The sequence below is a fragment of the Propithecus coquereli genome, unplaced genomic scaffold (genome assembly GCF_000956105.1).
Source record: "Propithecus coquereli isolate 6110/MARCELLA unplaced genomic scaffold, Pcoq_1.0 Scaffold80, whole genome shotgun sequence".
NCBI lineage: Eukaryota > Metazoa > Chordata > Mammalia > Primates > Indriidae > Propithecus > Propithecus coquereli.
In genome coordinates this window covers 8,183,102-8,195,815 of record NW_012154174.1, presented here as the reverse complement: position 1 = coordinate 8,195,815, position 12,714 = coordinate 8,183,102, and the positions used below count along the sequence as shown (strand labels likewise).

At 46.6% G+C, this 12,714-nt stretch overlaps 1 protein-coding gene across 1 annotated transcript in view; it reads right to left on the bottom strand.

The window, feature by feature from the left end:
* SH2D4B (SH2 domain containing 4B) overlaps nt 1–12,714 on the bottom strand; it is a 72,312-nt gene that overhangs the window by 33,827 nt on the left and 25,771 nt on the right. Inside the window, exon 4 of the mRNA XM_012663248.1 lies at nt 4,263–4,410. Within this exon, the coding sequence (XP_012518702.1) occupies nt 4,263–4,410 (148 nt within the window). The remainder of the gene's footprint in view (nt 1–4,262; nt 4,411–12,714) is intronic.

Genomic DNA, 12,714 nt, shown 5'->3' with positions numbered 1-12,714 from the left:
CCAACCCTGGTGATTCCCCACATGGCCCTGCATGGCGTGCCATGCCTCCTGTCTCTGGGGATCGTGAGTAAAAGTGTCTTCCTTCATGAGAATCATTTCTGGGCCTGCGTGTCTTACCACACCCGATTCAAACAGATCCCAGGTACGTAGTAAAACAGCACCCTCCAAACCTGGTTCCACCTTCCCCTTCCCACCTAACTTCTCATCACCCCTGCCACTCTCCAAGTTTTTGCCACCCCGTACTTCTTAGGCATGCCACATTCCTTTGTCACCGTGCCTTTGCACATGCTGGAGCCTCCACTTGGAGTGCCCTGCCCAGCCCCTGTGACTCACTTATTCCTATGTCACCACCAAGACTCACTTCATGGCACCTCCGCAGGAAGCCCACCAGGATGGCCGCTCTGGGCTGCAACGGCATATGCTGCATTGTCCCTCACAGCCCTTAGCCTGCGTGTCTATCTGCTGCTGTCATCAGTGACTTCTTCCAAGATATGGGCCACGATTCCTCATCTCTGGATCTCCAGGGCTTAGCACAGAGCCAGGAAATGATTGGCAACTCAGTAAATGCAGGATTTTATTTTTTAATATAAGAAATTTCCCCACCCCTCTGCCCAACCGGCAGCTAAGCTCCTCGAGGGTAGAGGCCTTACCCTCTGGGTCCCCAGCAGGGCCGTGCACATGGTTGGCCCCAGGTAAGGGCGCACGGGGTGCGTGAGTGCACGGAAATGCTGAGCACGCAAGTAAGCGTCGGGGGGAGGTGGGCAGGCGGGGGTGGCCTCCTGTCCGGGAAGCCAGCTCTACTCACACTGTTCTTCCCACTCGCGCTCCTCCTTCTCGCTGGCGTGGCAGTGCAGCTGCGCCTGCTTCAGCGTCCAGTAGAGCTCCTTCGCCCTCTGCTCTTCCTGGAGGCGAATCTGCTCTTCGCCTCGCTTCCTCTCCTCTTCCTCTTTCCTCTAAAACGTCATGGGGACAGAATATTAGGTGACCGTGACACTTCAGATAGAGGATAAGTACCTCTGGTTGTCTGCAGGAGGTCGGGCTGAGCAGGCAGTGGCGGCCCCTCCAGCCTTGGTACTGGCATAAGAACAGACACATCAATGGTATAGAATTGAGAGGACATAAATAGACATTTACATTTTCAGTCAATTGATCTTCAACAGGGTGCCAAGACCATCGGTGGAGAAAGAACAGTCTTTTCAACAAATGGTGCTTGGACAACTGGATGGCCACATATTTAAAAAATTAAGTAGGAATCCTACCCCACTCAAAATGAAGCAAAGACCTAAATTTTAGGACTAAAACTATAAATCCCTTAGAACAAAGAGAGGTGTAAGTCACTGGGACCTTGGATTAAGCAATGTTTTTTAGATATGACACAAATCATAAGCAACCAAAAAATAAATAAATCGGACTTTTCATCAAAATTTAAAAACTTTTTGCTTCAAAGGACACTATCAACAAAGTGAAAAGACAATTCGAAGAATGGGAGAAAATATTTTCAAATCATAAATCTGATAAGAGATCAATATCCAGAATATATAAAGAACTCTTGCAACTCAACAACAACAAAAAAATTCAAATATGGGCAAAGCACTTGAAGAGACATTTCTCCAGAATTGATATACAAATGGCCATAAAGCACATCAAACAGTGCTGAACATCATTAGTCATTAAGGAAATGCAAATCAAAACCACAATGAGATATCAGTTCACACCCACTAGAATGGCTATAATAAAAAACACAAACAATTTTAAGTGTTGGCAAGGATGTGAAGAAATTAGAACCCTCATACATTGCTGGTAGAGATATAAAATGGTGCAGTCACTTTGGAAAACAGTGTGGCAGTTACTCAGAATGTTAAACATTGTTACTATATGCAAGGTTTGAATGTTTGTTCCTCCAAAACTCAGATTGAAAATCCCGAGTGAAACAGTGTTAAGAGGTGAGGCCTTTAAGAGGTGATTGGATCATGAGGGCTCTCGATTAATCCATTCATGGATTCATGGATTCATGGATTCATGGATTCATGGGTTAATGAACTAATGGGTTATCACAGGAGTAGGTTAGTTATCAAGTGAGTGGGTCTGTTATAAAATCCAGTTTGGTGCTCAGTACACCTCCTCCTCCCCATGTGATGTCCTTCTCTGCCTCAGGACTCTGAAGCGCCCCCACCAGCAAGAAGGCCCTCAACAGATGTGGCTCCTAGACTTTGGACTTCCCAGCCTCCAGAACTGTAAGAAATAAATTTCTTTTCTTTATAAATTACCCAGTCTCAGATATGCAGCTATAGCAACAGAAAATGGAATAAGACACCATAGACCTAGAAAATCTACTCCTAGGTATATACCCAAAAGAACTGAGTTTGTACACAAATGTACAGAGCAACACTATTCAAAATAGCCAAAAAGTGAAAACAACTCAAATGTTCCACAGCTGATAAGTGAATAAGCAAAAATGTGGTATATGCACACATTAGGATATCATTCAGCCACAAAAAGGAATGAAGGAATGATACATGCTACTCCATGGATGGACCTTCAAGACCTGCTAAATGAACGAAGTCAGACACAAAAAGCCACATAATGTATGATCCTATTTATATGAAATGTCCATAATAAGCAAATCCATAGAGACAGAAATTACACTAGTGGTTTCCGGGGGTGTAACGGAGGGAGGAGTAACGGCCATTGGTTCCAGAGTTTTGTTTTGAAGTGATCCAAATGTTCTAATTAGATACTGGTGGTGGTCGCACAACTTTGTGAGTATACTAAAAACTGGTGAATTGCACACTTTAAAGAACTTTTATGGTATGTAAGTTATATCTCAATTTTTTTTTAAAGTAGTCTGAAAAGTCTGTTGAGTGAATCTGGCATAAGGTTAAGACATGCTGAGAGCCAGAGGGTTGGCCAGCAGAAGACACCTCTCATTTCTGTTCTCCCGGTGTGGCCCTAGTTCCAATTGTCTTTATAGTGTACATTGCAAGTGCCTCCTCCTGGCTCTCACCCCCAAACCCTGCTAGAATTGTGTCACTCGCCTTCAGAAGTTCCCCACTGTCCACCTGTATTGATCGTGCCTTTTTAGTTTCTGTAGTTTCTGATGTTTTGACATCTGCGGCCTTGCTGATTCTGGAGACACTGCCCCCTCCAGAGCGAGCCAATTCTAAGTGACAGTAAAGGACTTGCCTGTGGGTGCACCTTTATACGCAAACCACCCGATCCAAAGCCCAGGTCCCCTGACACCTCCTGTATCAGTCTCTTACATTCCAGGCCAGGATCTGTCTCCCCTAATCACCCCAGGGCCAGATGCTGCAAAACTAGAACCAACCCCTGCACTCCAGAGCCCACTAAGATTATTCAAGCCAGACAAGCCTGCGTCTCCTGCCTCGCCTTACCTTTCCCGAGGAAACCACAATAAAGGCTCTTGCCCACGTTTTCCCCCCACCCCTCTGTCTCCCAGCCAACCCTGGTGATTCCCCACATGGCCCTGCATGGCGTGCCATGCCTCCTGTCTCTGGGGATCGTGAGTAAAAGTGTCTTCCTTCATGAGAATCATTTCTGGGCCTGCGTGTCTTACCACACCCGATTCAAACAGATCCCAGGTACGTAGTAAAACAGCACCCTCCAAACCTGGTTCCACCTTCCCCTTCCCACCTAACTTCTCATCCCCCCTGCCACTCTCCAAGTTTTTGCCACCCCGTACTTCTTAGGCATGCCACATTCCTTTGTCACCGTGCCTTTGCACATGCTGGAGCCTCCACTTGGAGTGCCCTGCCCAGCCCCTGTGACTCACTTATTCCTATGTCACCACCAAGACTCACTTCATGGCACCTCCGCAGGAAGCCCACCAGGATGGCCGCTCTGGGCTGCAACGGCATATGCTGCATTGTCCCTCACAGCCCTTAGCCTGTGTGTCTATCTGCTGCTGTCATCAGTGACTTCTTCCAAGATAAGGGCCACGATTCCTCATCTCTGGATCTCCAGGGCTTAGCACAGAGCCAGGAAATGATTGGCAACTCAGTAAATGCAGGATTTTATTTTTTAATATAAGAAATTTCCCCACCCCTCTGCCCAACCGGCAGGTAAGCTCCTCGAGGGTAGAGGCCTTACCCTCTGGGTCCGCAGCAGGGCCGTGCACATGGTTGGCCCCAGGTAAGGGCGCACGGGGTGCGTGAGTGTACGGAAATGCTGAGCACGCAAGTAAGCGTCGGGGGGAGGTGGGCAGGCGGGGGTGGCCTCCTGTCCGGGAAGCCAGCTCTACTCACACTGTTCTTCCCACTCGCGCTCCTCCTTCTCGCTGGCGTGGCAGTGCAGCTGCGCCTGCTTCAGCGTCCAGTAGAGCTCCTTCGCCCTCTGCTCTTCCTGGAGGCGAATCTGCTCTTCGCCTCGCTTCCTCTCCTCTTCCTCTTTCCTCTAAAACGTCATGGGGACAGAATATTAGGTGACCGTGACACTTCAGATAGAGGATAAGTACCTCTGGTTGTCTGCAGGAGGTCGGGCTGAGCAGGCAGTGGCGGCCCCTCCAGCCTCAGTCTCTGCACGATGAAGTGGCCATTGTTCCACCTGGGCGACATGGCTGTGGAGCAATGTACGAACTCCACAGCGAGCTGCAAGATGAGAGAGCTCTGGGCCACGCTTGGGCTTCCATTTTGGGGGCAGAAGGAATGAAGGACCAGGGAAGGATGCCTGGTCTTCCTAGAGGCCAATTAAGCAGGATACAATCAAGTCTGAACCTTAAGTCTAGATAAGATATTTTAAAGAGAAAGTAGGTTTGGGACCCTAAATCTCCCATTTCTGTCCCACTTGTAAGCTCCAAAAAAAGGTGTGTGTGTGTGCATGTGTGCATGCACATGTGCATGTATTTTCTTCTACCTCTGTTCACATCCAAGTAACATGTACATGGTACACATACGTTATGAGCCAAGGCTTCAGATGAAAATCAGCAGCTCTCTGAATCACTTCACCCCAGCGCAACCCAACCAACCCTGCGCCAGTGCCCAGAGGCCACCATTTTCAACTATGTTAGCTGTTCCTTCAAGTGGTTACATCCATATTTCTGATTAACGCTGCTAATTCTTGACCTATCGATTCCAGACATTAAATGCTGCCTTTCTTTCTTCGTACGTGTACTTTGTGTTTAGCACTTCTCCTTCCCACAGAGGCGAACACCCAAACTTTCCCTCTCCTCGGCCTCGCAATAAATCTGCATCGCAATTTGTGGTGAAACCAATAATCAGTATACAGTTCACCACAAAGCCAAATAGGGGGCTATTTTCACCAATGTCAAGAAGTACGTTTTTAAACTTCTTACCATCTCTGAAATGTGGGTGTGTCTTACAAGTTACACTTTGCCTTTTTAGTAGGCAACAGGTTTTCTTCATAAAATAATGTTTTTACAATTAATGACATCTTACAGTCACTAAAATTTGATCATTGACAGATTGTTCTTTCCAATAATTTCTTTTGTTTTTTTCCCGGGTTAATAACTGTTTTATCTTGAAGCTGAATATTGGATTTTTCCAGACTTCTCTCAGCTGTAGTAAATTTTTTTCTGTGTTTAACCAAGTGCTTTTTCTTATAACAGACGACACAGCATCTGTCTTCTTCCAAGGGACACCCCTGCACCGGGTGACATCTTTCCTTCCTCTCCAACCTGAGCTGATTGCTACCTACATCTCTTCTCCATCCACCCTACCAAGCCACTGGTCTTCCTTGAGTTGGGGCCCCTGCTTCTTTCCTGGCCATGCCCTCATTTTGCAGCGACATATCTTACAGTACTTCTCAGGTAAGGATGCACAGAGACACTTTCTGAGTCTTTACTCGTCTAAAAATATCTATATGCTACTTTCACATGGAATTGTTAACTTAGCTGAGCATAGAATTTGAAGAAAAATCATTTTCCTGAAGAATCATGAAGACTTCCTTGTCCTCTAGCACCCAGTACTGCCACTCTCCTTCTCATCCTCCTGCACGAGGCATTCATTTTCCGCCCTGGAAGCCTTTAGGGTCTCTTTAACACTGATGTTCTGAACTTTTTTAAATGATGGGCCTTGGAGGGCATTTTCTTTCATTGATTGTGTTGGGCACTCCAGGGTATTTTAATTTGGAGTCTCTTGTCTTTCCAGTCTAATACATCTTTGCTTAGGATTTCTTGATAATTTCTTCTCCTCTCATTCCTCGTTTTTCTTTATAGAATTCCTATTTGTTAAATGCTGGTCTTCTCGAGTCGATCCTCTAACTGCCTTGTCGTTTCTCTCTTACTTTCCAACAACACTTGTCTTCTTTGCTCTACTTTCTAGTTGATTTCACTGACTTTATCTTCCAAACCTTCTGCTGAATTTTTTATTTCAGCCATTGCATTTGTAACTTCCCAGATTTCTTATTCTTTAGCTGTCCCTATTTCCTCATTGTATCTTATACTTGTTTTATGAATGCAATAACTTCTCTCTCTGAGGATTTTAGAGCTTTTTCTTCCCCTGTGATTGTGTGGTTTTAAGTTTGTTTGATTTGGTGCTTGCCATTCATGTGAAAGGTTTTCCTCAGACTGTATTCAAGAGAGAAAAAGTAAATATCTGAATAGGAGGCTCAGAGAGTGGGGTCGGGGCTTCATTGAGAGGTGGGCGTCACTCTAGGGCGATTGTCTGAGAAACCAGCCATTTCACTGAGGGACTCTCAGATGTCAGCATCTAGAGGTCCTTGCTCTGAGCTTATTCTGTCTGTTCTTATTCTGTCTGTCTGTTCCTCCATCCCTCCTGGGTGATGTCTGGCCACCGACATTCCAGGAGTTGGTGGGGAGACTGCCCGAGCAAGCAGGGTCCCTGGCCTGGGCCCCGTACTTCAGGGGAAAACATGCGTTAAAGTGCCTTCTTTGTAAATTTCCTCCGCAAGTTCCCCCTCAGGACTGGCCAGAAATAGTCCCCCCAGGACGGCAGGGGCAGGCAGTGTTGTCCAGGTAAGGTCCCCCGTGCCCAGACCAGGTCCTGTGTGAGCCCTGGCGGCCTCTCTTTCTTCCCTTCAGGGTGTTCCCTGGTCTTCTCCTCCATGCCAGGGGTTGACCAGATGCCCCAAGGGACTCAAGGATTCATATTTACAGAGTCATGCTGGGGCCCAGTGGGTGGGCCCTGGTTCCAAGAGGGTGGCCTAGCAAGCAGTTGATGCCCGCTGGCCAGAACAGCATTTTTATCACAGGAGCACATGAGATCGGGTCATCAGCATAGCGCTAACAGGCTGAGTTTATGTGGCTCGAATTTTTAGTATAGACAAAGACCCCCACAAATAATGTTTGCCAGCCCTGTACACCCGAGGGGAAGCCCTGGCTCCAGGTCCCACCGTTCAGAGTTCAGATTTTTCCTTAACCCTGTTTCCCACATGCCCCTCTCCTGCCTTCTCTCCTCCGCTGATATGCTGAGCCCCGAGCCTTTTCCTTTCAACTTCCCTTCTCCTCCCAGTCAGAGGGAGGGACAGAGTAGTCTGGAAGAAATGTGGGAAAATGGAGACATTTGGGTCCAGCCACTCCACACGGAAATGTGCAGCCGCTCCCACCTTCTCAGCCCCACCCTCCACGGTACCCGGTGCCTGCAAGTCCTGGGCCTTGTGGGGTTCCGGGCTGAGCTGCCTCACTGCGCGCAGCTGCTCCTGTAACAGAGTAGCATCCCCTCTTCCCATAGATGTGGAAGGGTAAAACTGAGAGTGGGGAATATGCAACAGAAGGAAGGGCCTGAAGAAAAAAATACATTTTCTGTCTCTTTAAAACGTCCCCCACTCTTTTTGGGAACTGCAGCCTGGCCTGCATCCCTGAGGCAGGTTAAGTCCTTTGTTAAAAGAGGTAACTCAGCCATCCGAGGTGGCACCAGCCCCCAGGTAGGTGGCTGGCAGAGTTCACGGGCTTTGTCTTTGGCAAAGATGGGACGATTAGAATAGCTAACCACAATAGCCTAGACCTGAGGGGCCCTCCCTTTAAAAGCTCCGTATTTCTGCTTATGTTCAGGAAATTTGGATTTTGAGACAAGGTCGTCTACCGTTTCTCCTCCTTTGCCAGCAAAGTAATAAAAATTCTCTTTCCTCCTCCCCAAAACACTTGTTCTCATTCTTCTGATGCAGCCTCGAGGACAAGTGCCGAGTTCTCGGTAACACTCCCTGCAGGCCCCCACCGGACCCTCACCTCGCTCCCTCCGTCTTCCAGCTTCCAGACACTTCTGAACATCGCCTATTCTCCCCTCCTCTCGCGTCTTCCCGTCCTTATGGTTTGTAACTTTTTCAGTCCTTTGATACTATTTTAATGGATCAACAGGGAAAAGGGGAGATAACTGTGAATTTTTAATCTCTTTTTTTAAAGATGACAAGATTTTTGTTGCTTCTGACATGGCTTAGATGGAGAACTTTTCTCTATCTGATGATCAACTTTTTAATTTTTTTAAAGGTAGACAAAATTCTAACTTCCTTATGACCCACTCTCTATAAGTTAGGAATTAAGGGCTAAAGAAGTTAAGTGGCTTCTTCTAATTGCTCAACAATTACTTATTAAGCTTCTATGAGACTCAGCCCTGTTCTAGGCACTGAGAATATAGCAGTGAGAAAGACAGACCCAGTCCCCACGCTCTCAGAGCTTGCCTCCCAGTGGAGGGAAGCATTGAACAAATAAATTAGAAATCAAGAAATATCACAAAATAATAAATAGTATGCAATGAATTAAAACAGTGTAAGTGACAGAATCTAGGAGGCTCCTTTAGGCTGTGTGACCAGAAGACCTCTTGGGGGGGTGATGTAAACTGAGACCAGAGCAATAAGCAGGAGGCAGCCCAGTGACAATCAGGGACAAGAAGTTTCCAGGCAGAGGGAATGACCAGGGCAAAGTCCCCAGTGTTGCAAAACATGTGGGCATCTTTGAGTATGAAATTATCCACTGCAGCTGGAGTGAAAAAAGTCAAAATATTATTTCGGATGAGTGTGAAATGCCACCCTCTGCTACAGGCAGGAGGACCCATGAGCCTGGGGCTTCAGGCTAAAGATATTGACCAAGAGATCATCTGCTACACACGTTGTTGCTCAGCCATGGAATTAATGATATCTCTGAGAGAAACAAAGCCAATTAAGAGAAACAACCAGTGTCAGGTCACTCCACCATTTAGAAGTTGAGAGAAAGAGTTGCAGCCAGAGAAGGGGAGGAAGGCCAAGGGGTAGGATAAAAACCTGGAAGGAGCAAGTCTGGAGACAGCCAAGAGAAGAAAGTATTTCCAGGAAAAGGGAGTGGTAAACTGAGCTGAAGGCTGCTGAGACATCACAAAAGATAAGGACACAGAAGCCACAAGAGACATCTGGATGTGGCCACAGGATGTGATGGGAGATTGTGACAAGAGAGCCCTTGTGGAGTGGAGAAGCTGGCCACCATCCAGGCACCTGGGGGAGCAAGTGGAGATGGCTCAGATGACCCTTCCAGAACACGAAAATCTCAGGACCACCCCCCAGCTCCTTATGCATAAAGGAAGGCCAAGCCTGGAGGGTGAGTCATGCAACATCCCCTCCCAAATGAACAACTGTTACTAACGTTAGGCATTAGCCAGATCACCACAGAAAGGTAAAAAGCCTCAGGCACCTACAAGGACTTCCCTATAGATCATTTGTAAGGAAATTCCTTGTGGGCCTCCCATAAACAAGGGCATGGAAATTATAACTTTAGGTCTGTAGGCTAAGTCTAGCTCCTAAAACTAAAGTCTGTTCGATTCCACGCTAATGATGTTGATTACAAGTTTTCTTCCCAGGTGCAGAACAGAGACAAGACAAGATCCATCCTTCTTCCACCTACCCAGGGACGTCTACATAATGGATTCTTCCTTCACTCCCTTTTTCTCTTCAAGCATTCACCTTGAAAGTGGAGAAGGAAGGTCACAGGACCCCAGAGAGAGGGAGAGAGCAGGATCCTTACTTAGCCATGTTCTGTGGTCTTGAACAGAAGACACATCCAGAAGCTGTCTTAGGAGTAAGAAAACAGGAGGGGAAAAAAATGCAAATTTTATCTGGCTTCATGATCTCTTTTTTTTCCTACAGAAGCACTTTTATATGCATGTAAATTGCATTCAAATGGCACCAGCCACAGCAGAATGGTTTAAAAAAACAGGTTTCCAGCCGTCTCTATCTTCTATCTTAAAGTTCCCTCTATAACCTTACACAAAGATTCTGGGATTTTTTTTCTACATTCTAAAAGGAATTGTCAATGTTACCTTTTCTATGACCTAGAGAATTAGCAGAAGCTGCCTATATCTGCAGCACAAGTGGCCCGAAGTGAGTGAGCCCATCCACCTCCCTCCAGCACCAGGCTTCTCACCGTGGTTCTTTTCTTTCTTCCAGCCTCCAACCCTCTCCCTCCTTAGGGCAGCCAATCCAAGCACCTCCACCTTCCTGCAAGCCTTTATCTTCTCCCCAGGTCCTCATGGCAGGAGGGTGCACCATCCCCACTTCCCTTGGCCGGTGACTCTGACGCCTTTGCTTTTTGCTTTCCCTCATCTCAACATCTAATTGATGCCAAGCCCTGTTGATTTCACCACCACTTTTTCTCTATGTCCATCCCTTCTCTCCTTCCCCACTGTCACAGACTCTGTCCAGACCCTTGTCATTTCACCCCTTGACCACTACAAAAGTCTCCCACCTGGCCTCCCTGCCCACAAGCTTTCATCACTTGAATCACACCATTGCCACCAGTTATGCTCCCAAAACTTGATCCAGTCATGCCCCTCTTTGTATCAAGATCCTGCTCTGCCCACAGAGGACAGTCCACCCCTTAACATAGCATTTAAGGGCTGCACAACGTGCCTTTCCAAGTTTATGTCTGGTTCCACCCACTGTGGTGGGCTTTTTTTCTCTCCCTCTGGAAACCATCATTGTTCTACAAATTTCCTTTCCCTTCTCCTGCCTTTGATCATGCTCAGACTCACAAAGGTACTCCTATGTTCCAAATTATAGGACCCTTGGTGTGGTTGGGGCTTAGCGTTTGGCTGTATAGTTGTCTTTCCCTCTCCTGGCACTGTGTAAGCTTTTTGAGAGCAGGGAGTTTATACCTTCCCTCCTTCCCGCCCCCAACAAAAAACCTCCGCATAGAGTCTCAGAAAGAAAGAAAGTATTAAATGAAGGTTGTTGGTAAGTTTCTACATGTAAAACTCATAGAATGTTAGAATCTTGGTGTTGAAAGACATAGTAAAAGTTATCTAAGATGCATAAATCCCTTTGGTGAAGCTGTTTTGGGTTATCTATTACTGAGTAACAAACTACCAGAAAATTTAGTGGCTTAAAACAATAACCATTTTATTAGCTTATGATTCAGTGGGTTGATAATTCAGGCAGGGCTTGGCTGGTTGGCTCTTCTGCTCCACAGGGTATCAGCTGAGATCAATCACTTGGTTGGGGTCATTCACTGGGATGGGCTGGCAGAACCAAGAAGGCTTCACTCACTGTCTGGTGCCTTGGTGTCCCTCCACTTAGCCCCTTCCTCTCTGCATGGTTGTTGGGCTTCCTTTCAGTATGACAGTCTAGGATAGTAGGGCTTCTTCTGGGACAGCCTCCAAGCATGGGGAGCATTGCAAGAGAGGTAAAAGTAGAAGCTGCAAATCTCTTATAACCTTTCCACAAAAGTTACATGAGTCCTTTCTACTGCATTCATATGTCAAAGCTAGTCACAAGGCTGGCACAGATTCAAGAGTGGGGGAATAGACCCCTGCCTCTGAAAGGAAGAAGGGGCAAAGAATTTGCCACCAGCCATGTTTAATCTACCATAGAAACCTTTTGAGACAATGTTTCAGCCTATGCTTAACTATTTCCTGTGATGAGGAGCTCAACAAAACAAAAGGCAGATCTAACGAAAAATATCCCAGCTCATAAACCCAGACTGTTTGACTCCAGAGTCCTTGATCTGATGTTACTGACAGACACTGCCCTAATGAGCCCCTCCAGGGCCTCCCAGACATGACTCACATGTCCAAGGCTCCTAGAAATGAAGACATATCAAATCAGCATTACTATTTCTAATATACTTTAAACAATCACATTTAGCAAATTAATTTTTGAACCAAAAAAAAAATCACAAAATGCTACCCAAATTGTTTGAGTCCCTCAGTAAACCTAGAGCCAGACCAGATGGCCTTCCTGGCCCCCTGTGAGCCCTGGCACAGAGTACCCCACACTTTATCACTCCCTCTGTCACTGAGGTTCTCAAGAAAACCATCAACCAGCAAATCTCCACTGGCAACTTAATCCCTCCACGATCTTCTTGTGAACTGAGCCCCAGGCCCCCAGCTGCATGGAGCTGCCCTTCCAGCACCTGGGGCTCAGCCCCTGTCTGGGGAAGAGGGAGGCCAGAAATTAGAACAGGTGACTCTCACTGTTAGAGATATAGAAAAAGAATTGCTTTTCTTCCTCAGCAGACTTAAATAATCATATGCAAAATCCAACAGTGTAAACTAAATACCTCTCCACTATGAATTGGATTTGAAATATTATTATGGAATTATTGTCCAATACGTGTGACAGTGATTATTCTGCCATGCAGGGAAATGTCCTTCCTCATAGGAGATGCACACTGAACTACTTAGGGTTTTATCAGGAGTCCACAAACCCAGGCTCCCAGGCCAAATCTAGCCAACGTCTATAGTGCCACTGGAACACAGCCACACCCTTTCATTTCTACACTGTCCATGGCTGCTATTGTGCTACAGTGGAGAGTTGAATAGT